The sequence below is a fragment of the Pteropus medius genome, unplaced genomic scaffold (assembly GCF_902729225.1).
Source record: "Pteropus medius unplaced genomic scaffold, Ma_sr-lr_union100, whole genome shotgun sequence".
Classification (NCBI taxonomy): domain Eukaryota; kingdom Metazoa; phylum Chordata; class Mammalia; order Chiroptera; family Pteropodidae; genus Pteropus; species Pteropus medius.
In genome coordinates this window covers 767,956-792,648 of record NW_024349803.1, presented here as the reverse complement: position 1 = coordinate 792,648, position 24,693 = coordinate 767,956, and the positions used below count along the sequence as shown (strand labels likewise).

At 47.5% G+C, this 24,693-nt stretch overlaps 1 protein-coding gene and 1 long non-coding RNA gene across 10 annotated transcripts in view; one reads left to right on the top strand and one right to left on the bottom strand.

Moving 5' to 3' along the window:
- The window catches only part of SYNC (syncoilin, intermediate filament protein), a 43,378-nt gene extending 18,890 nt beyond the window's left edge, over window positions 1-24,488 (top strand). Inside the window, exons 1-5 of one of the 9 annotated variants that reach the window (XM_039836937.1) lie at window positions 12,669-12,893; window positions 16,781-17,045; window positions 17,118-18,032; window positions 22,364-22,488; window positions 22,609-24,488. In XM_039836937.1, the coding sequence (XP_039692871.1) occupies window positions 12,841-12,893; window positions 16,781-17,045; window positions 17,118-18,032; window positions 22,364-22,488; window positions 22,609-22,747 (1,497 nt within the window). In that variant the 5' untranslated portion in view covers window positions 12,669-12,840 and the 3' untranslated portion in view covers window positions 22,748-24,488. Of the gene's footprint in view, window positions 1-6,966; window positions 7,066-11,888; window positions 11,986-12,668; window positions 12,894-14,877; window positions 15,014-16,780; window positions 18,033-22,363; window positions 22,489-22,608 lie in introns of those variants that run through there. The other 8 variants (XM_039836935.1, XM_039836936.1, XM_039836941.1 and 5 more) reach the window with 8 other exon arrangements.
- On the bottom strand, window positions 227-13,702 carry LOC120582018 (uncharacterized). The gene is made up of 3 exons (XR_005647425.1): window positions 13,200-13,702; window positions 1,235-1,325; window positions 227-648 (listed from the first exon to the last, which is right to left on the bottom strand). It is a non-coding gene; the product is annotated as an uncharacterized LOC120582018 (long non-coding RNA).
- Window positions 24,489-24,693: the final 205 nt, after the last annotated feature.

The window sequence follows — 24,693 nt, the reverse complement described above, 5'->3', positions numbered from 1 at the left end:
TCAGCAGCTTTCTCTGGGGCCCAGGCTGTTTTCTCCCACAATATCCAGTGTGACAGTGGGCAAGTCATTTCCCAAATGGGGCTTCTCATATATATTATACAGATCACACAAATCAACATTCTTCCATAGACCCAGACCATCCCTGATATTAAATTTTGATTGATTTAACTGTCTTTAATGTGGCTAGAGTCACAACTGTGCCAGTTGCTGTGTGACCTTGGGGCAAATTTCTGGACTCCTCTAAGGCTTGGTTTTTTCTTCTTTAAAATGAGAATAACAATAACACCACTCCCCTTCCAGAATGGTTGTCAGGGTTGATTTAGATAACACCTAAAACAGATACCAGGTTGTGTTAAAATAAAATAAAATAAAAAGACAGCTAGTATTATTATTGAGGGATTTCTGATTACGAAATAAATTCATGTTTGAAGAGAACCTGCGAAATGCAGAAAAGCACCAAGTCATAAATAAAAATCACCTGTTATTCCACCCAGGAGGACCTTCTTGTAATGATTTTCTTGCACAGAGTAGAACTGCCCTCCCTCATCCTCCAGAGGAAAAACCCATGTGCTTCCAGGCAGAGAAGGCTGTGCTGGAGGTGGATATAATCTGCATTTTCTTCATCCTTGCTGGACTTTAGTTCCCTGTCTGGAAAGGAAAGGGTTGAACTAATCAGGGAAGACAAACAGATTTAATTTCACATGCCAATTGCTGCCTCGGATGAAGTGGCTCTGGGCTCAGAGTGCCATAATCAATTAATCATGTCTGTCATGGATGCAGAAAAGGAGTATCAGTAGTATGTTTATCCTGTGTATAGCCACCGGGTAGAGTCTAAGAAATCCCTAAGAACCACTTCAGATTTTAACATTCGAAGAACCTTTTCACCTTCTCATTCTACTCCCTGTTCCAGATCCTGGCTTCCTCTGGGGAATGGGGAGGGACTCCTCGCCTCCTCTCCCACCTCAGGCCTGTCCTCAGCATACTTCTGGGGTCTAATACCCAAACTAGCTCCTATTTAACATTCTGACTGTTGTACCTTCTCTACAGAGCCCAACTCAGGTTCTCCTGGAGTCAGGATCCAAACAGGAGAGCTGGGGAGGGGGAGGGTTTGAGTGTTTTCCTCACTAAAACGAAATATACAAATAGTGTGCACACTGGCCGGCTATTCTTTACCAGCCCAAGCGAGGACGTTTGGATATTAAATGGTCCCATGCAAATGAATACAAATGAGTACCTCCTCTCTCATTAGCAGCCCCTGCAGTTCTTTGGGCAATAGGTCCTTGGCTTAGCCTGAGTGGATGGGTCCAGGGTCAAGACAGTCCTCCCTGCAGGCAAGAAAGTAGCATGAGAGCTCTGTGAGGGGACCTGGGCTCAATAAGGAGACAGAGACCCAGACAGAGCTAGGTACTCTGTAGGGATGGGAGTGGGCTCAGTCAAGGAGGAGATTCTCCATGAAAGAGGTGGGGGTTCAGTGATGAGGATGCTGAGGATGGGGCTGGAGGGAGGGAGTTCACGGAGGAGGAAGAATCTGAGGTGTGGCCCCACTGCCCAACCGTTTCTCCCCATCCCAGTCCTGGAGGCTTGCCAAGGGTTATGACCTGAGGGACAAATGGGGCATTCGTCCCTGGATAGAGCCATTCCAAGATTCCCAATGCCTTCCTGGAAGCTGACCCCAGCCTGCAGGACCCTGGAGATGGGAGGAAACTCCTAGGAAATAAAACCCAGGAAAGCCTCCCTTACCCTCATGACCCCAGGCCAGACCTCCCGCTCACTGGCTTCCAGGGGCCCACTCACAGCCCTCATCCCTCCGCAGAGCCCCATTTCCCTCACTGAGCCCCCATCCCCTTCACTGATTTTCTATCTCCCTAATCAAGCCTTGTTGGGAAACCTCCAGTTCTCAGATGAGGCACTTGAACCTACAGCCCTGAGACCAGTGTCGTGTCCACCCGGTCTCTAGCCATAGCCATATCAGCCACAGCCTTGTCTTCATCATGGTCTAGAGCACAGGTCATGAGGTGGAGGAGCCGGAGGCAAAGGGATCAATAGTAGCCTGGAAGGAGAGCCCAGCTAAGGCCCTTCTTGATCAGCTTCCACGGTGGCTCTGGGCCTGCTCTGCCAGTGGAACGGATGTTGAGAAGACGCCGCAGGCAGAGAGGCAGCTCCCCCCTTTGGCCTGCCAAGACTCAAGCCAGGGGCTGGAACACGAGAGCAGGCATTGGTCCCACCCTGATCCCTGGAACAAGAGCTGCACTGTGCACACCCCTTCCACCCCCCACCCGGCCCCTCAGGCCAGGACAGGGTCAGGCAGGGCCACCCATGGAGGCCAGAAACAGGACACCCAGGCAGCAAGGGAGCAAAGGAAAGAGGCTGTGAGTTCCAGGGTCAGGGATGTTCAGTCAAACCTGCAAGCAGAAAGAGGGCGTGTGCTCACACCCCTGAATCTAGAATAGCAGAGGTGGCCACCAGCTGTTCCAGGCATCTCCAGGACACAGAAAAGCAGACCCATGTGAGGGAAACCCAAGCCCACAGGTGCAGAAGCAGGGAGGTTCAAGGTGACAGTAATCCTGGAGTGCCTTGAACCAGGAATCACAGGCCCCATTGCACAGCCACAGCCTTCCTCAGAGCCCCACAGCTCCTGTGCTGACATCACTCACTTGTCCACTAACATAGTCACTGCAACTTAACTCTGCCAGCCCTGTGTTGGGCACAAGGGCAAGGAGATGAAAAGACACTGTCCCCAACTTCATAGAGGTGGCTAAAATCAGAGTCTAGGTTCCATGGAGCTGTTTATGCTCTAAGTGCCTGCCTTACCCACAGTTCATTCTAATGGTTTCTTAGGTTACCATACTCTGAACCGAGTGACCAAAGTGCCCTGCCTCCGACTGGACCAGAGGTTGGCCTGGCCCTCACTCAATTGGCCAGTGGTCCGTGACATGGTCTAGCTAGAAACTGCCCTCCAGGAATCAGATTTACTGAACCAGGTAGATCCTCTTTTGAGGAGTTAGGGAGCGACACAGAGAAAGCTGTGAGCAGGGACAGGAGTCTATGAGAGCCAAGCACAGCAAGGATGCTAGGCAGGCAGATCATGCAGGAAGAACAGAAGTGAAGGCCCGGACTGACCTAGCCTCTGCGACCACTAAGCAACAGACTTGGAAGCATCAGGCGCCCACAGCCGTGGCCAAGGTGAGACATCCAGTTGAGTGGAGCTGTTCTGCTTCCCAAACATCTGCGGGGATGCTGTGAGGCCTGGAGTTGAGGGGCACCCTCTCTGTCTTTCTTACTTCCTCACGGAACTTCACAACGAGCTCTGTCTCCTGAAGCACTTGGGTGAGTGTTTTTCTGGTCCTTGTCACCCAAATAACCAAACGAACCCTGCCTGTCTGGCCTCCTTCCAGCAGAAGCCCACAGTGGGATCCAGAGGGAGCCACAGATGGCAGCAGGAGCCCTGGACTTGAAGTCCAAAGATGAGATTTAAGTCCTGCTTTTGCCAGATAGCTGCATCTCAAAGCCTCAGTTTCCTCATCAGAAATATGAGAGGAAAGCTTATTGTGTCAGAGGATGTCGAGAGAATGAAATGAGACAGTGGGTGGAACAAGCCTGGAGTCCGATCTAAAAGAAGAGCTTGGAAGGGGACCGCGGTCAGTGGATGGTGGAATCTCAAATATTTGTGACCAGCCAGTGGGGTGGTTGCTCAAGCCTGGGCCCATTTAGTCATGTTGTCCCCAGCCCTTCAGTGGAAGGGAGGGAGCCCCAGGGCAGGGAGCCAGACTCTGGTCAGAACAGGAAGTCCCATTAAGCTATTGGGGCACACGTGAATCTGTGTCACCTTGGCTCTGGGTATGATACCGCAAGAGAACTGTCTCGAGTCACTTTTTCTCATTTCTATCCATGTCTCATTATCTTTCCGCTTTTCTCTAAGGGAATAGCAGCTCGTCAGGCCTGGGCTGACCACCTCCGCCAACCTTCCCTTGCCCCTAGGACCATGAGATCTGGAGCTAGAGAGATCTGGATTCAAATCCTCAGATACTTTCAACTCTGTAACACCAGACAAGATGCCTCACCTCTCTGAGCAAGACTGGAGTGAATTAAATGACAACATGGGAAGGGCCAAGCAAGTGGCTGGGGTGGGGGGTTCTTCAAATATCCCCATCCCCGGTCCAGAGCCCCCGTCTGGGGCCACTGAAGGGGCTGGAGGATGCCAGAGGTCCTGTCCTGAGCTGTAGGAATCATGGGATCAAACACACATGCCCACCATGTGACCAGCAGCAGGTCACTGCAGGACTTTGAGCCTTGTGTTTTCATTTGTCAAGTAGGGGTACAATAAAACATGCTTAGCCAATGTTAAGTCCCCCACCTCTATTCATAGAAGGCTGCTTGGAAGAAGGGACTGAGACTCCCTTTGGGTGGGAAGAGGGCAAACTGGTCAAGAAAAGGACTGCCCTTTAAGGCAAGAGGCTGGGGTATTGGGGAGAGATGGTAGGAAGTGAATCACCAGGATGCGGGGACACACGGTGCTGGGCTTTTCTGAAGGGTGGGGTGGGCTTTATACCTCCATCAGTCAGAAATCAGTTGGAATTGCTGCTCAATGGATGTGGACTTGCAAAGGCTCAGACCTATTCTGAGAAGACTCTGCTAGCAACACACACAGTCACGTACACATTTGTCCATGTGATCACACAAGGCACTCTGGACATACACATTTACACACTCCTTACACTCAGGGACATCCACATAGTCATCCACAGACACAAAGACACACTCAGAGGCATTCAAAAACTCATCTATACACATTTTTACACTCAGGTGTAGTCACACAAAAGCACACATTAACACATGCTCCAGTATACAACATCCATACAGACAGAAGGGCAAACACAAAGACATACACCTGTACACGTAAGTACATTCACACAGACCAGCAACACAACTATACTCACTGCTGCACACCCAGAACAACAGCACAGACACAGGCACACACAAAGATATACTCAGAGACATTCACACATTTTTGCAACAAGCTTGCACACTTGAGTAGATCTTCACAGTCAAAGGCACACCCTTATTTTATACACACTCCTGTATATTCTGGAACAATCAGAGATGGTGGGTCAGGTACACTCACCCACACAGTCTTCCTTACCCACCCCTGCAGGCATCCCCAGTTCTCCAGCCAACTAGGCTCAGCTCTTTCTCCCCACCCACTTCCCACCGTCCTCTGGGGCCTCTGGGACCTCCCTCCGGAGCTGGGGGAGGGATGGGGCGGAGTTCACCCTACTGATGTGGCAACTCACTCACCTGCCACCTGGCCTCACCCTCCACAGGAAAAGGCTTAAAGGTGTAGGAATCCCAAATGAGACCTCTCCAGGTCTCTGTTTCTCAGGTGGGGAAAGTGAAGCTCAGAAGGGGTCAGATGGTGAAGGGACTCAAATGCAGGACTCCAGTGCCAAGAGCAGAGTGGAAAGGAGATGCTCATGCTGTGAACTGGGCAGACTGGTTTCCAGACTCGCCTTCTGCCCGAGATGGCTGCCTGTTCAACCTGCTCCTTTCACTGTTCCCAGTCTCCCCAGTAAGCACTCCCACCCTCTTTGCCTACATAGCCAGCACCGTAGGGCTCAAGCCAGAGACCTGGGTGTGAGACAACACACACACACACACACACACACACACACACACACACACATCCATGAGCAGTTATTGCAACCTGCCATATTTATTGCCCCAATATTTTTGAAACCTTGGTAGGAGGCAGCCTGTACAGTGGCCAACCCAGCTCCGCTACTTCCCAGCCATGTGACTTAGGGCAAGTCACTGCTTTTCTCCAAACCTCAGTTTCCTTGTCTATAAATGGGGTGATGATCACACCCACTTCCCAGGATTCGATTGGTGAGAGAATTAAACAACATAATAGAGGTAGAGTGCTGCAGGCCCAGGCCCGGGGGTTCTGGAGAGGTCTGGTGAGTGAATCGAAGACAAATGAATGAGTTGCCAGGACAGACTGAGTTGGGCCAGGCCACATCCTCCTAGGGGATCCCACAAGAGCAGCCTCTTGCAGTGTGGTTTGCTATTAGGCTTGCTGTTGCTTCCAATGCCTCGGCGGCCCATCCCAGCCCTAATCACTATACCATGGTGGGAGGAGGGCAGATGGCAGGGGTGGAGAAAGCTCAGAGGGACACATCATGCCCATGGGAATGCCCAGTCTGATGGGGGAAATCCAGCTCAGCTCTGTTCTTGGAGTATCCAGTTCATTCAGACCCATTCTGTCCTTGGGGCTCCAAGACTAGTTAGTGGGAAGATGCAGCCCTGCCCCACGGGCTCCAAGTCTGGTGAGAGACAGCCTAACCCAAGAACTCCCAGGCTAGGAGACACTCCCTGGCCCAGTTCCCCAGACTAATTGGGGAGACATAACACTACCCCTGGGATTGCCAGTCTGATGGGGGCAATTCCTCCACTTCTATGGCCTACCAGGCTCGTAAAGGAGACATAACACTTGATATCAGGGACCTCAAGTCATAAAAGATGAGAGTGAATGCATACCTAGGACACAGAGGTATCCAGACAGAGGGAGGCAGAAACGAGCACAGATGCATTCAGCTTTGTGCATGGCTCTTGTGTGTGACTGTTTTCTGACTCTGTGCAAGTGCGTGACTGAGTATGACTGTGCCTCTGAGTGCGCGCCTCTGTTTCTATGATTCTGAGCTGAGGCTGTTGTGAAACCTCAGTGAGTGAACCCGGATGGGTCAGATCACTCATTCATCGGACATGCATCTAGTGAGCGTTCAATTTGTTCCAGTCACTGGGCCCTGCGGCACCAGGGAACCCTCGGTAGGTGTGGTTCCCGGTCTCAGGGACGTCACTATGTAATGGAGGTAGATGAAGAACACAAGGGAAAGGGACTTCCTGGAAGAAGTGATATTTAACCTGTACCCTAAGTAACAGTCTTTAGGGGTGGGGGGAAGGGTGTTCCAGGTAGAGGGAACAGCATGTGCAAAGGCTGTGGACCCAGAGAGGGAGAGAGAGCCCGGGAAAGGTTTTCTGGAGGACGTGATTGATGGGGTTTTGAAAGAGGTAAGTAGGCAAGAAGAGGGAGAATACCTTCAGTTTGAGGGGGAATAGCTAGAGTTGGCTGGCTTGAACCTGTCCCTGGGGATGGAAGGACAGTGTCCAGAGGAGCCTGAGGGACTGAAGATGAAAGGACAACTCCAGAGAGGTGACAGTGCTGGATGGTGGGTTTAGAGGGTGAGTTCCTGGACTGGCCTCTGGGCTGTGCTAGGAGAGGGACAGACCCAGGGACGCCTGGGAAAAGGTCCCACGGTAGATCCTCAGTTGTAAAGGGAATTTAAAACAGCTCCCTCACAGGGTAGAGGTGAGAATTACATTACATGCCCTTTCCCAAGTTGCTCTCCAATGAGCCCTCCAGGAGCTCATTTATTCCTCTCAAGAACTATATTATTGTTTCCCATTTTTAAGCTGAGGAATCAGGTTCAGTGAGGCCCGAGGTTACGGAGCGGAGTGTGAGAGTGAGCGGTCTGGATTGGAACCCGGTCTGAAACTAAGCCTGGCTCCTTCCCTTGAGTCCCACAGCCTCCCAGCACGCGATTGCGCCTTTTAAATTGGTAACCGGTGGATCTGGTGCTGGTACTATTATTGTTATTATCGATTATCATTGTGATCCTAAAACATCCTGATTCAGCTCCAGCTCGGACCTCCCTGCCTCCGCACATAAAACTCCGGGCCCAGGCGACCCCGCGCGGCGGCCGTGGGAACAACCACTCCCAGAGCTCGTGGAGGCGGGGAGGGGGCGGGGGTAGTCGGTGCCATGACGCCCGCGGGAGAGACACGTCGCTGAGCGTGGTGATTTCTGCACCCATGGTCGGTCAGCAAGGGTGCAGGCCCATGAGCCCCAGACAGGGATTCCAACGGGCAGGGATAAAGGAGGAAATAAAGAGAATAACACTTATTAAGCGACTCTTCTATATTGGGCAAGGTGCTGGGCATTTCCTCAATATTTTCTCATTTAATGTCCACCCAACCTCATTTCCTAGAAGTGGAAGCTGTGGTTCAGGGAGTTTAAGTAACTTGCCAAGAGATGCAGAACTGAATTTGAACCCAACTCTGCCCAAGTCGCGGCCATGCCGTGACTCCTGCCAAGTAAGTCCAAGGGTTGAGGGGAGGCCACTGGACTCTCAGTTGACTATAAGCCTCTAGAGGTCAGGCAAAATGACAATGATGATGATAAAAAAAAAAAAACCAATTCAGTCACTAGTGGAGGCAGCATACTGAATCTTAGTGTCACCGTTTCCTGCTTGTGTGACTTTGGTCAACTAACTTATTTGACCTCTTGGGCCTCAGTTTTACCACCAGTAAATGAGTTTCATTATAGGTCTTATGTTTTAGGGCTGTTCTGAGAATTCATTGCAATAATGAAGACAAAATGCTTAGCTTAGCACCTGGCATGTAGCAGGTGCTTAAGAAAATAGCTAACATCAGAACAGATATTGTTCTCGCTTTAATGATTTCCTAGTCTCTGTGTTCCTAGGATCTGGCATGTTGTCTGGCTTAATAAATGTTGAAATGAATGAATGAACAATTAAAAGAATGGGGTGGATGGATCGATGGACATACTATAGTCAGTCAGTCCCTGATTGCAGTTTTGGGGAGAATAAGAAGGAGAAAGGGAAGTTTTTAAAATAATAGTTATTATTTTGGGGGCACTCGCAATGTATCAGGTACTTAACTAAATGCTTTTTGTGTTCTGTTTATCCTCACAGCAAACCTGTGAGGTAAAAAGCATTACTTGATTTTACAGAGAAGAAAGCAGTATCTGTAAGGTAGAGTGATTTTCCTAAGGTCACACAGCAAGTGCAGAGGCAGGTTTTAGGTTTGGGCCTGCTACCTCCAAAGCTTGAATTTGAACCCTTGCTCCCTTGAAGCAGTGGGCCGAAGAGCCTGGTGGAGCATCTCCCACCATCCTCCTCCTTCCTCTGGCTGGCTGGAGCTCTTGGCATACAGAAACTCAGCAGAGTGGCTTCCATCTGCACCAGTAATAATGGGGAATGTGCTACACTCAGCTTTCAGAGCAAGTTCACTTTCATGTGCTGAGCCTCACATTTGATCGCTTTTCACAATAATCCTGTGAAGAGAGTATTGGCCATTTAACAGACCGGGAACTTATGTTCAGAGAAGTTGGTTTCCCAAGATCATGTAGGGCATGCTCTGGGGTATGACGGAGACTGCTACACAGGCTCCAACCCCTCCCCACCCCCCCCACCCCCACCTCCAGGGCTGCCCTCTGTTATCTCTCTACTTCCAAGCTCATTCTATGTCAGTCATCCTCCCATTTCTCCCCAATCTCATAGCCCCATCCCTCCCCTGTTCTCCTGGCAATGGTAACTATAAGTCTAAGCCTGAGTAACATGAACTAAGAGGAACCTCTTGGGTTGGGACCCTGCCCGGAGTGGTGGTCAGGAGGTCACAGTTTACATAGGATGGGATTTTGATCTGTTCACAACTTTTCTAATTCTGTTTTCGGGTGGTGATTTAGAAAGAGGGTCTCTCCCACATTCTCTGCCAAGGGCTCAGCTCCCCTCAGTGTAGTTCTTAAGGGGGGGGGTGTCTCAGCAGGAAACAGGACCACTCAAAATGTTTGCTAGAAGAGAATTTAATGAAGGCACTATTCAGAGGTGTGGGCAGGAAAGGTGAACCACCCTGGGGCTCACAAGAGTGAGATGGAGTCACTACCTCCAGGCCTAAAGAAGCAAAGGGAGGGAGCCTTGTTGATGAACCTGGAGAGAGCTGTACCCATGGGTGCAGGCCAACCAACAGGAACTGTGGTTTTCGGTGGAGATGCCAAAAGCATGGGGGAGGAGGTATTATAAATATCCTGATCTCACTCTCCTTCCCTCTGATCTCCTGTCGGAGTCTCCTGTATCTCCTATGGCCAATCTCCACCTGAAGCCATAAGGCAAGGGGGCCCAGGTGAGACTGTCAGAAGGAGGCAGCTCCAGAACACATAGTAGGGCTTGTGTGTTCTGGATAAACTCGGCGAATGGAGGTTAGGCCAAGAGTAGTTGCCCGGGGCTTCTCTCCTCTTTGTGGACTCTGCTCTGCGGAGGGGCTAAGAGACAATGGCTGTACTTATCTTTCAAACCAGTCCCTGATGTCTGAATGCCCTTTCTCATCCTTCTAGGCCCAAGTTACTTTGAACCAAGAAACTGTCCACAGCCCTGGTGTCTCTCCTATCCCTGGCTTCTCTGGTTCTCAATGCCTATCACATCACTCAGCTCAGTGATTTGGCATTATTCTCTGCAAGAGTTCATCTCCCCAGGAGGCAGATCTAGCATCCTCTACCCTGTGAGCTCTTTGCAGGCCGGCGTCTGGGCCAAATAAAGCCATTTGCTCTGACAAAGGGCCGGGCCCAGACCAAGTGCCAATGTTTGCCAGTGAACTGAGTCCTATAGCCTCACTACCTCACTCTGACTTAGTATATACAATCTAGGCACATGTGTATGTCTGTTTCCATGAGTACAATGGGGCTCTTTGGTGGTGAGTGGCCCAGGCCTGACACACAACAGGCAGCAAATATTGCCTTAATTGGCCTAGGTAGGACTATCCTTCTTTCCTTCATTCATCCAACAATTTTTTTGAGATTTTACTATATGCCAAAGTCTGTGCTGGGCCCTGGGGACATAGCAGTAAACAAGACACACAAAGTCCCTGCGTTCATGGAGCTTCTATTCTAGTGGGGGAAGCAGAGAAAGAAGGAATTGAAAAGAAACACTATTTCAGATGATAATAAGTGCTGTACAGAAAATAAACAAGGCGATGTGATAGGACATTCCTGAGGGGGAGGCCACGTCAGCGAAGGCCCTTCTGAGGAGATGACATGTAAGCCGAGACCTGAATAAGAGTAGAAACTGAGATGTGAAGAGCTGGAAAGGGTGTTCTAGGCAGAGGGAACAGCAAGATGAAAGGCCTGGAGGTAGAGGAGTTTCTGAGACCCTGGGAGATTCAGTGTTTCAGCCTAAAGAAGGGCTTTGAGGAAAGCTAGAAGGAGTTAAGGAATTCAGTCTTGGGGACTACCCAGGGTCAGCTCGTGGGGTAAGGGTTTGGAGGGGAAGGGATGACCCTTCTTAATGCCACCCTTGCTGACCGTTGCCTAGCACCAGCAGCAAATAGTACTGCTGGCAGGCCTTACCCTTGCTCCCTCAGCCCCCTTCTGACTGGCAACAGCTGTCAAATGACCAGCAGCTGAGGCTTTGCCAACCTCCTCCCTGGAATATTTCAGGGGTAAGTCAGAAAATGACCAGCAGCCTCCAAAACCCAACTTTTTCTCATGCATACCTTACAAGGGTGTATTCGGCTGCCCTGGGTGTTAATCTCCCACCCCCTTGCATTAGACAGAGAGATATAAAAATATAGCCACAGGCAGGCAGCACACTGAGATACATGGACTAATGAGCATGGATCCACTCACACACAGAGGATACTCCTCACATTTGCTTGTGAGCACTCACTCTCACTCACACACATCAGCCCCTAGTCACTCAGGCACACAATCACACACAGGGCCATACACACACCCCATAAACACAGTCGCAACAGTCAGCTGCACACACAGGTACTCCACAACCGGCATGATCACCACAAACGTAATCACTCCCCCAGGATTATACAATCCCACATCCATATGCCTGCACACAGGCACGTACCCCATAATCGTCACAGAGTCACACATGGGCATGCAGTCTCACAGTTTACACACACACACACACACACATCCAGGTGGTCATACAGTCAGCAGTGGCACATTGATACAACACACAGCCCACCTCCACCCCCAGCTTAAGGCCTCTCTGATTAAACACACAGTCAGCCCCTCGGCCTGTTACAGTGCATAGCATTCTTCCGCAATTGTGCCAAAGACCTCCCCAGACAGAAGGGCTGAGTGGAAAAAAGGCATCAGAAGGGAGAATGCCTGCAGTCCAGGTCTGGGAAGGGGCCCGGCAGCTTCTGGCTTGGGAAGAAAGACTTCAGTGTTGAAGTGTGACCCTGACACCGGCGGGCTAAGGATTTGGGGGAGGGAGCATGCCTTGGAGTGGACAGAAGCAGGGCTGGGTGGGGGTAACGGGTGGAGCAAATGGAGAGACTCCAGGAAAGCTCGCAGCGTGGGGACGGGAAGTGGTGTTAAATGTAGACTCAACCTTAGAGGCTTAAACCCCTCCCAGACAGTCCTTCCCTACCCCCAGCCGCAGGATCCCCACTGTCCCCGAACGCACGGGGTGTGGCGGTTAACCTTCCTCCCCCAGCCCTTCACAACAGCTGTGGGGCCGCGCTCCTCCGCCTTGCGCGGGTGGGGACTGCGAGGTTCCCAACTGCAGCCGACGTTCCCAAATGAGCAGAGGTGCTGGGTCCCTCCTAGTTCTCCCCCCTACAAACTCTGTTCCCTATCCCCAGCTGGCCGGGTGGGGAAAGTGCTCCCCTGGGGCTGTAGAGACACCCTCCTCTCTTGCCCCCCGAAACTGGGGTCCTCGTAAGGGAAGGGTGGAGAAAAAGAAGGTTCGGTTAGACCTCCGGGCTGGCTGGTTTCAGAGACGCCGATTACCATTTCATCCTCCATCCCCCCCCCCACCCGGCTGGTCTCGGGAGGGGCGGCCTCTCCCCGCCCTCGGGCCGCACGGCCCGCTCCCTCCTCCCGCCGGCAGGAGCCCGGGCCAAGTGGGCGCGCCCGCCCGGGGCCCGGATCCGGTGTCAGCTGCAGCTGGCAGTGCGGCGGGCGCGGAGCTGGCGGCCGGCGGTGCCGACTATTAATAACGCGGCCACCCAGCCCGGGGTCGCGCAACCATGGCCAGCCCGGAGCCCCGGCGCGGCGGGAACGGCACCGCCCAGGCCGCGAGGTAGGACCGTCCAGGGCCCGCGTGGCCACCCCTGTGGGGAGGGGGTGCTGGATGGATTCCTTTGCCCCACCCGCCAGCACCTTTGGCCTGGCGGGGGACAGTGGTCCGGCTGGGGGAGCGACACAGGGCGGAGCCTCCTGGCGTAGGGCGATGGAGGAGTCCCGGCCGGGGTCCTGGCACCTCCGTTTGTCTGTGGCTTTTTATAATACCCCCTCCCATGTCACGGGCCATGTGAGAAATAACCCTTTCAGACTAGTGGACATCAGTCACCAAATGCCATTTGGCCCATAGTGCCCAAAGACTTACTCGTTTCTTTCAATCCTCACCCCAAACGCAACTGGAGATGGAAGCCTCCAGTTGCTGTATCTGCTGTGTAGCAGATACTTGGTGCAAGGTTGGGCATCTGCCAGCTCGGAGTTAAGAGTCTGTTCAGGCAGCTTTTTCTCTGCTGTCTGGAGCCTCGGAAGGGGGAAAGGGGGTAGGGTCTACTATCCCAGACCAGCAGGAGGGCCTTGACTGGCCAGCAGCCCTAGAAGGGAGGCCTTCCCACATCCATCCACACTGTCAGCTTACCACTGGTTAGGGGGAAGGAACCTGTGGCTGAGATCTGGGGCAAGTAGGAAGTATTTCTGCCCCAGGTTAGACTCTAACCCTGGACTTTCCCAGCGTACCACGAGGTGGAGGTGCAAATACACACACCTGACACCCCTTCACTGTCACAGATGGCACAAAGCGGAGCAGTCCTACACATACACTCACCTGTACTGTCAAACACACCTATAGGTAGGTACAAAGACAGACAGACACACACTAATTCATGCCTGTGCAGTGTCACAGAGACTCCCAGCCACAGCCTTAATGGACAGAGTTGGTAGCTTCTGGAGTCCTCTAGGGACAAGGGACAGAGTGGCAGAGGCAGGCTGCTTGGGTCCCAAGGAAGCCTGATGTCAGGGCCCCCCAGCTGAGCTGACTGTCTTGTCCCTGGGCCTCCCTACTTTTCCCCCAGCTCCTTAGAGAGAGGCAGCTGTGTGAGGGCAGCATCTAGTAGAGGCCTGGCACTGTGGGTGAGTTGACTGAGGCAACATGGTGTGTGATAACAGCACCACCTGGAAGTCAGGAGGCCGGGGCTCTACTTCCAGTTTTGCCATTTGACCCTGGGCAAGTTTCCTCCTTGGATCTCAGTCGGTTTCTGCCTGCCTGCCTGCCTGCCTTCTACAGAGCCCTACCCTGGGATACAGAGAGAATGAGAACTATATTTGTCCTTAGGAAATTGACTGTCAGGGGAGACAGACACATGCACTGCTATAATGCAAAGCACTGCGTGCAAAGATGAACTGCATACAGAGTGCCTTGAGAATGCAAGAATGGGAGTTGTCTGGGAAATACTTCACAGAGGAGATAGACTTTTGCAGGGCTTAAAGGATGGGTAGAAATTTCTTAGGTGAATGGATGTAAATACATTTTGAATGCTATGTGCCAAGCTCTAGTATATCTGCCCTTGTTGTTTTACCTTTTAGACCTCATGCCTATTCCGAGGTCAAAAGGAACTCTGGCTCAGGAGCGGAACCTTGAGTGAATTTACTCTGTGCTTTTGTTTCCTTGTCTATAAAATGGGGATAATAGATGAGCATCATATAAATAAGTATTCATGTAAAATGCTTAGAATACTGTCTTGAACAGTTATGTCATTCCAGGGCGGGGAACACACGGCAGGGGCGTGATGGGAGGGCTGTCTGCTGGGAAAGCAAGGACTCTGTTGAGAGTCAGGGTGGGTCTGGCTGGCTGAGCAGGTGCATTCTTCCTGGCACTAGGAGTTCTACTTTTCCAGGACTATTCTCTAGTCAGGTGGTATACAATGTATTTTCTCAGCTGAATTCTTTAGTGGTTGTGGGCTTGTCCAGCATCCGGTCAGCTGTGGGGGAGTAATGTGAGATGAGGCTGAAAAGGTATGTTAGGGCCACATCTTTAAGGGCCTTGAATCTCTGCTAAGCAGTTGGCTATCTGTGGGTGAAGAGGAGTGACATGGTTTGCTTTATGTTGTAGCAAGCTGTGGCACTGTAGAGCAAAGACTGGGATGAGAAGGAAGAAGGCTTGGTTGGAAGGCTGGTACAAAAGTGCAGGTGAGAGCCAGTGACTTGGACTAGGGCCCTGGCAGTGGATGAAGAAGGGGGTGGGGATGGGAGACTTTTGGAGATAGAAGGGTGAGTTCTCAGTGAGTTGGCTCTACAGGGGAGGGAAAAAGCTATTTAAAGATTTCTTGCCTCTGAGCTGGAGGATATAGGTGCAGCAAGCTCAGGGAGAATAATAATTTGGGAGCGGTTGAGTTTGAGGTGCCAGGTACCATCTGGTGAAGATATTTAAGAAACACTTCCTCTCTGATGAAGTGATGTGAATGGAATAGGTGACTGTTGAGGTTGTCTTCAGACTCTAGGTTTTGGTGTGGGCGCTGGGTTAAATGAGGCCAGTGGTGGCTGGGGCCTGGTGAAACCATACTTTTGTAGTCTCCAGAAGGCCAACATGAGAAAACAGAAAGGGGAGCCAGAAAGTCCCAGGGTGTTAGAGAGAAGGACCGAGTACACGATGATTTAGAGTAAAAATAACCTTTGTTGGGAACTTGGAGTTAAGATATAGAGCTTAAAACTTGGGTACAAGCAGCCCTTTTTAAGACAGATCAATCAACTTCTTTGATACGTGGGACTTTTCATTTATACTTTATATCTAAAAAAAGCTTCTTGAAAGCTATACTCAAATTTAGTCTGTTTTATAACTGGAACACCCTGAATATCTGAATTTCCTTGAACAAATCACTTAATCTCTTTTAACCTCAGTTTCCTGTTCTGTAAAATGGGGATGATAAATGTAACTACCTCACAGAGTTGTTATGAATTGCTACGTGTAACGCATTTAGAACAGGGCCTTGAACATATAGGACCTTTATAAGTATAATAGTTATTATTATTTCCACGGTATTTTGTATTATCAAAGAATTGTTCAGAGATTTAAGGTAGGTAAGATGTATTTGAAACAGGAAAGACCAAAGCCTCTTGAGGGCCAAGGAAGCAGGGGCATATTCCTTAACAGGAACTGATTTAAGCCAGCAGGCAACGGGCAGCTGGGTTAAGGGACTTAGCTGTCAGAATCATAGAATCTGAATTCAAGTACCTTTACAGGCTAGAAGGACAGGTCAATTCTAATAAGATAAATGAAGTTTTACAGGAACAAGAGATGTGGTTTAAAAACACTTGGTGTGAAAAAGCCTTAAGGATTTTAGTCAAACTCAGTATTCGTCAAGAACATGCTAAGGGAATCTTGGCTGCATTGATAAGAGTATAATGTACAGAGAGTCACTGCTCAGAGCACACCTGGGTTTTGCTTCCAATACCCATCCCCAAGGGACAGTGACAATTTGGAGCCTGGTCAGAAAGAAGTGATTCAAACGAGAAGGGCACTAGAAACTGTGACATGCATGGAATAATTGAAAGATAACTTAGCTCTCTGTAAGTGTTTAAAGAATTTATATAGCAAAGAAGTTAGATTTGTCTGATTCTAGAAAGAAAAATCAAGTCCAGGTAAAAATTGCAGGAAAGAAGGTTTTACCTCAACATTAGAATTTTCTTTTGATAGTGGAACAAATAGCGGTGGCTCAGGTGTGAGTTTCCTGTCCTTGACAGTATATAAGCAGAGACCAGACATTGACATCCTGGGGATGTTGTCAGGGGATCGAAGCACTAGGCTGTGTGGGGAGAGATCAGTAGAGGAAAGGGAGCAGACAAGTGCCCTCTGAGATGTGAGAACTTGATATAGTCTAGGCCCGTGAATGATGGCTCCAGTCACAAACCATCCTGGGATTGTGGCTGCTCCCTCACTTTAGGTCATTTCTCTTGCAGAGAAACAAGAGCAGAGGCCAATTCTCCTTTTCAAGAGGAGGAGCACTCTGGATCCCTGGGTGAGGTGGGGTCCTTGAACCCTGAAGTTACTCTATCTTTGGAGGGGACCTTGGACTTAGAGGACATTCTCTACCTGGGGGACACAGGGGACTTTGATGACACACTGTATATGGAAGAGACTGAGAAGCCTGAGGAGATGCTGTATATTGAGGAGACCAGGCAGCCAGATGAGGCTCTGTACGTAGAAGAGCCTGTGAAGCCAGAGGAGACACTGTGTGTGCAAGAGCCTGTGAAGCCATTGGAGACACTGTGTGTGGAAGAGCCTGTGAAGCCAGAGGAGACACTGTGTGTGCAAGAGCCTGTGAAGCCAGAGACACTGTATGTACAAGAGCCTATGAAGCCAGAACAGACCATAAACCCAGATCAGATGGTCTATGGGGGTGAGACTGTCACGACCGAGGAGAAACCTAACCCTGAGGAGAGCCTCAGAGCTGGGCCTAGTCCCAGCACAGAGAGCCTGAGCATAGAGGACCTGGAATTGCTTGAGGGGCGTTTCCAGCAATGTGTCCAAGCTGTGGCCCAGCTGGAAGAGGAGAGGGATCAGCTCATCCATGAGCTTGTGTTGCTTCGGGAACCAGCCCTACAGGAGGTACAACAAGTACATCAGGACATCCTGGCTGCCTACAAACTACAGGCCCAAGCAGAGCTGGAGAGGGATGGGATAAGGGAGGAGATCCGGCTGGTCAAGCAGAAGCTGTTCAAGGTGACAAAGGAATGCGTGGCGTACCAATACCAGCTGGAATGCCGCCGGCAGGACGTGGCCCAGTTTGCCGATTTCCGGGAAGTGCTGACTGCACGGGCAGCCCAGCTCTCCGAGGAACGGGCCCAGCTCCGGGATGCCTATCAGAAGCAGAAGGAACAGTTACGGCAACAACTAGAAGCACCTCCAAGCCAGAGGGATGGACACTTTCTGCAGGAGAGCCGGCGGCTTTCTGCCCAATTTGAGAACCTCATGGCAGAGAGCCGCCAGGGCCTGGAGGAGGAGTATGAGCCTCAGCTGCTGCGGCTCCTAGAGAGGAAAGAAGCCGCTGCCAAAGGTCTACAGAAAACCCAGGCCGAGATCCAAGAGATGAAGGAGGCTCTGAGACCCCTGCAAACAGAGGCCCAGCAGCTCCACCTGCAAAACAGGAACCTGGAGGACCAGATCACACTTGTGAGGCAAAAACGAGATGAGGAGGTGCAGCAGTACAGGGTAGGCCCACTGGGCATGAAAGGAAGTGTGGTCTTTTAGCCTGGGGAAGGTAGAGGTCACCAGAGTCAAATGTCTTTTGGGCTGAAGGATACTGTCATACATAGGAAGAACGACTTATTCTTTGAGGCCATTCGCTTCTTTACTCCATTCTTCATTTCATTCATAAAGGCCTGAGCTAGGGACTGAACATTATCTGCACTCTTAATTTATACTTTTACACAATTATCTCATTTGATCCTCTCATTAATCCTCTAAGTCAAGTATTATCCTTTTTTTTTTTTTTTTTAAATAGATGAGGAAACTGAAGCTAGTGAGCCAGAGTAATCTGAACTTGGCGTGACCAACCTCAAGTATGTCAGTGCTCTGTCCATGTCACAATTTTCAAATTCTAAGTGAGTCACACCTGGGCTTATAGAGAGCAGATGGGAGTGAGTCTAGGTAGAATTCACTCATCCTTCCCCCTCCCCCTACATTCATCCTTAAGTCCCACCTATCTGGTTTGCCTTGAAGTTTTCCAGTCTTAAAACTGGGATCAAATCTATAAATCTCTATTCCTCATTTTCCTCTTTTGTGCATTTGTCACCATTTAACTTGTATTCAAGTTACTTCTAATGAAGTATGAACCAGTTTTAATCCTTTGTAGAACAGTGGGATATAAATATTAAGTGAATAAACAATGTCTCTCCCACAGGCTGTGAGCTTTCAGAAGGTAGGGAGTGTTTTACTTCTCTCCATCATTCTGGCTCAGAGTACACATCAGTTAAATGCTGACTTAAGTGTTGCTGGCCACTATGAGATTAGTGTGTGATGCCTTTCAGAGCTGTATTTTTGTCTTTTGAATCACGTGTTCCTTTGAATAAACTTAAAAATTGTATGCCCTCCCAGAGATTGATACATCCTTAAGGGAACATGTCCTATATTGAAAATGGCTTCACTTCATTCAAAATTTTGTCAAGCTTTCTGTAGCTTGTATTATGAAAACAGTAGGGTTTTTTTTTTTTGGGTCATGATACTGAATGTTTTCAAACTATACATATGTATACTATCTTTACCCCCATTCCCAATTGCTTTTTTTATTGGTTCACAGTCTGGTGAAAGGACACTTTTTTTCATAAATACTATCCTTAATAGTTTACACGCAAACAGACATTACATTAATAATTGTAACCCAGGGTAGGAAGTAGCATGTGATTTAAGAGAGGTGCAGATAAGAGTACTATGGGGTAATGAGATTATTTTTAGCCATGGGTTAAACCAAGAGAACTCTTGATGAATGAAGAGGTTATCTGAGCTAGGTATTGAAATACAGGTAAGATCTAGACCCATGATGTCCAAAATAAATATAATGCAAGCCACATATATAATTAAAAATTTTCTAATAGCCACATTAAAAAAGTAAACCGATGAAGGTAATTTTAATATTTAGCCCAACATATCCAAAATATAATCAGTAGCTTGGCTGCATGTGAAAGGTGAAGAACTGAAAGGTAAGTTGAACTGTAAAGGTAGGTTGGGACAGATCACATTGGACTTTGAAACCCAAACTGGGGAGTTTGACTTTATTCAGTAATCAGTTGTTTCATTAAAGGTATTTAATCAAGGGAGTAACATGATTGTCCCTCTACATTTAGAAAAAGTACTGGTGGCAGTGTGTAAAACTGGCTACAGATCTAGAGGTGAGGCAGACTAATTAGGAAGCTACTATAGGTAAGAAGAAACAATGATAGAGGGAATAAAAGGAAGAACAAACACAGAATACATTTGGCCATTCAGTGAATGGGGCAGAGAGGTGAGGAGTTAAAGAGGATCCTGAGATTTCAGGCAAGACTAACTAGGATGGTGGTGCCATGAATAGGCAATTCTCTAGATTTGCTTTCTGACACAGTACTAGAGTGCAGATTTTCTCTCCCCTGTGATTTTCGTAACTCTACTGGTTTTTCAGACTCGACAATTGTACAGCTTTCCAAAATCATTCTATGAAAAACTCTTGATGAGTATTTCCTATTGCTACACCATAATTAAAGTAGGAATCAAGATCTGAGGAACTAATTCTTTTTTCTAAAATGTCTTCCTAAACTGTGTTTGCCGAAGGTCACTAATGGCCCCTGATTACTTTTCAAAGGTACACTTCACTCTTACAATTATAAACTTTGCCTATTTCATCACTGTCATCTATTCATTCAACAGGTCTTTTCTAAGTGCCTACTTACTATATTCCAGGTAGTAAGCTATGTGCTGGCAAAAGAGATGAAAAATGGGAAGGGTGAGAGGGAGAGGAGAGTTTCTGCCCTCGAACAGTTTTTAGTCCAGGAAGGATGCCAGATAAAATGAATATTTCATAAAATTTAAGACACTTGATTTCAAGATGCATCTTGATCTGTTAGAATGTGAAAGCCTTCAAATCGATGAAATATACTTCAGTGTGAGAAACATTGTTAACAGTTGTAGGAATAAGGCGTTGTACCGATGACGCAGGTTTAATTGCCTGACTGGGAAATAAGGGGGAAATTTCATAAGAGAATTAATAGCTAGCATGTTCTTGAAGTTCTTTACATGTAATAACTCATAATCCCTACCTCTCTGAGGTAGGTACGAACTAGTGTCATCATTTGAAAAATGAGAAAAGAGGTGAGACTGTCCTTGGTCCAGGATTACACAGCTATGGAGTGATGGAAGTGATATAACCCTGCGAAATCTAGCTTGAGTCCACATTCAACCATTACAAGTGATCTGAGCCTTGAATTAATTCACTGGGCAGACAAGGGAAAGACATTCTAAGCAGAGGGAACAGCTTATACAAAAGCATGTAAACACAAAGACACGGTAAGTAAATAGAGCGATAAGGCTAGAGAGGTAGATGAGGACCAGATTGTAAAGGGCTTTATGGTTTTCAAAAACAGGTTTTCTCCAGAGCCAAAAACCCTTTTCCCAAAAAAGAATTTTATATGTAATGCCAGTATATAACAGGTAAAAGTGGAACTATTGTCAGAGTGGCAGTGGCACTCCATTTTGACGTTCTCCTGGGGTTTCACAGGAAAGTTTAAAGATCTCTGAAGAGTGTACACACACACACACAGAGCAAAATAGCAGTTAAGAGTATGAGTTCTAATCCTGACTCAACCACTTCCTAACTGGGAAACTGAACAAATTACCGAACCTCTATGGCTCTGCTCCCTCACGTGTAATACAATCATAGGGCCATTGCCTCCATAGGAAAGTTAGGTTCTCGTTAGAGGTAGGGGTCAAATTAAAGAGGCTGTGAATGCTAAAGGGGAGTCTTGAAAGATTGAAATAAAGGTTTTTGAAAGCTAGTCTAGTGGTGTTACATAGAATTATGACTGAAGATTGTCTTTAATGCCAACCATTGTAGCAATACAACCTTCATTCTGTGACACTGCTCCTGTCAGAGTGCTGGTGAAGACTGCGTTCCCAAGCACATCTTTTGCACCTCACCAAAATAACAGGTTTGCTAGTGGGGTTTGGGAAATTGGAGCACAGAGGTATGCAGGTGCTTCCCTTCAGATGACATGCTCTTATGATAGCAAGGCTGCATCTCTGTGTGGTGCCAAAGCAGAGCTAAAAAAAGGCCTTTTGACAATGTTTATGTAAGTTGAGATTCAGCCAAAATATCAAACATTGCAGATTGATGTGCCACAGGTATATCAAGGATGACTCAGAGAACAAATTATTTAGATCCTTCTAATAATAGAATGTACCCAAACTGGATTCCTCTACTATTCTTCAAAATTTGAGGTGAAGTCATTGTTCCTTTAAAATATGCTTTCCAACTTCTCTTTCCCAACTCCTTCCTGCTTCCTAAGGATCCAGCCAGCTAGCAACTAAGCCTGAGACTGATTTGCTGACATCGTCCTTACCTCATTCCTCAGGCATTAATCCTAGGTAGAGTTTACAGAATGCATCCTACCTGGTTTTGGCAGAACAGGAAATGGACAATTATCTGAAAGCTCCTGAGGGCCTCCAGGGCATAGCTTCTAACAACTTAACATTTTTGAACAAATTCAGTCTTAAACAAATTTGCACAGAGGTCTGTAAAATTCCCACCATACCAATGTGAGGATCAAAATCCTCCCCAACACTTCTTAAAATTGTAAAACCAAAAAGTCCCTGTGAGTACCTGTCCACCCCTTGCAGTACTCTATCAAGAAATAACAGACAAAACTTTCAGGTCACCATTTTAGAAAGGAATGACACTTTGACAAAACACCACCTCTTGAATTTGTTCCTCAAGAAAGTGCTTTGTAAATTATAATGGACAATGTAATATTTTTATTGTTTGGCTCATTAGAAATGTTCCTGGCTTTCTCATGCAGGAACAACTAGAGGAAATGGAAGAACGGAAGAGGCAGTTAAGAAGTGGGGTGCAACTCCAGCAACAGAAAAACAAAGAGATGGAGCAGCTACGTATCAGCCTTGCTGAAGAGCTCTCAACTTATAAGTCAGTTTTTGCTGCTACCCAAATCCCAACTAACACTGGCTGAGGGGATGGTGGGGAGGGCAGATGTTGCTCTGGGGAAATTTCACTTAACAGTGAAAAAAGCCTTTCTTTTTTTTAAAGGGCTATGCTACCCAAGAGCCTGGAACAGGCTCCCACTTCTCAGGCAGGTGGAATCGAGACACAGTCTCAAGGTGATCCTTGTGGGTACACGAGTGATGTTTGCATTATTGCTGCTTTCTTAACAGTACTAATCCCTTAAACGAATTAAATGTGTCTAAAGACAAAGAAGTCATTTAGGGATAATACATACCTCCAACTTGCCTGGTTCAAGTATTCAGGGTTCATTTGGAATGTTTCAGTTTCTGGTAGGACTCAAAATATGCCCCAGTTATCTCCAGGAATTGTGTAACAGGATAAAATATCTAAGCTCTGTGCATTCTCACTTTCCTCCCACTACCTTACCCCATCTGCTGCTATTCATAGTTTCCTTAGAATAGCCAAGAAGGCAAGTTATGCTGTCTAATTCAGACTATGACCTAAAGAGGCAAAGAAGGCTAATTTAATCTGTTAACAGCAATTACAGCAATTTAAAAAAGGCCAAAGAGGGTGTTGTTTACAGGTTGAGGAACAGGATTACTGCTTAAAATGGGAAACATAAGCAACTCACTTATTTATTTTCTTTACCAATATATTCTCATATTGGTAAATACGAGAATATTTACCAATATTCTAGATTCTCTTGGATAAGAGAAGTTCTAGATTCTCTTGGATAAAGCAACTAAGGTTAAAAAAGGTCTCTGTCAAGTTGTATACTAGATAGGTGCCCATAAATTTTTCTTAATTACCTAATCTTACATCTTAGATACAAATTCACAAATAACTATTGTAACTGACACTTTCCCCAACATACCAGGATTTTCTTTTACTGTGTTTTATCCAAGAATAACTGATTATGATTATTGTTTGGGAGATTACTAGACTCTTGTAATTGAGGGAAATGATCTGGTAAATACCTTTGTATGGATCAGATTAAAAGTACAATAGAGAAAAGGCAATGATTAGTTCAAAGAAACCAAACTGCAGAATTTCAGGCACTGTAATACCTGTGAAAACTTAATCTGGACACAGAAAAATTTTAGCTAACCCCTCCCATCACCATCACATAGGTTACCATTCATTCTGTTTTGCAAATGGGAGGCACCCAAATACTTTCTAAGGGAGTCAGCCCAATCACATGTGAATCAGTTTAGCACCCTCTCCCCAACACAGCCTGCATTAAACTTCAGAAGTTGTTATAAATGGTATACTGTATTATAAATTGTGAAACTATAAACATTCTTTTTTCTCTCAACCTTACAGGGGCTGTCTAGAAGTGTACGGCCGAATCTATAACCCAGAAACAACCAAAGAAACTTCTTAGCAAGGATCACTAAGTGCCCTTTGGACATACTTTTTTTTTTCAGAGAAAGGAGTGCCAGCGGCTTGGCAAGCAATTTGCCCTGAGAAAGTTACAAATACTGGCTGACCTGTTTAAAAAGATTTTAGGGCTGGCTGGAGGCAGAACACCATCAGTCCCTTAGCTGGATTCTGTTTCATAGGCTGCTGGTACTCATTTCAATGCACGGAGGAATGAAAAAATAACCCTCACATGCACACCGAGTAAAGGATGAATGTATGGACACACCTTGCAGTGATCTGAAGAATGTATCTTGCCTTGCGTTGACCTACACTAAAGACGTTTTGTTGGAGCACAGGTGGGGGTCAAAAAGGCAGGCAATTTTCATTGTATGGGTTTACAATTTGAATTCTTTTGTGCAACAAGTATTGGACTTTAAATGAATCTTCTTACAACATTTACTTTTCTTTAAGTCTATTCTGACTCATACAGTTTACTCTTGTATCAAGATAACTTTCACTATCCTCTAAAAAGAACTAATCCAGATTTGAACCTAAAGGTTAAGAATATTGATTTCCCTAAAGATCATATCCCATGAAAATGATTTTGGATCAGTGATCTGTACTGTTAAACTGAGTGATTGGCAAAGAACCAAGGCATTTTATCTGGTTATGGCACTTGGTGATAAAGGCTTTCAAGAGCCTATAATGTCTAACCTCTAAGTATAAGCCCCAGTGAAAAACATAGTGGGGAGATTCAACCTCTGAGAAAAGGTTCAAATAGCTTTTTCGAATTTAAATTTTGCCTTA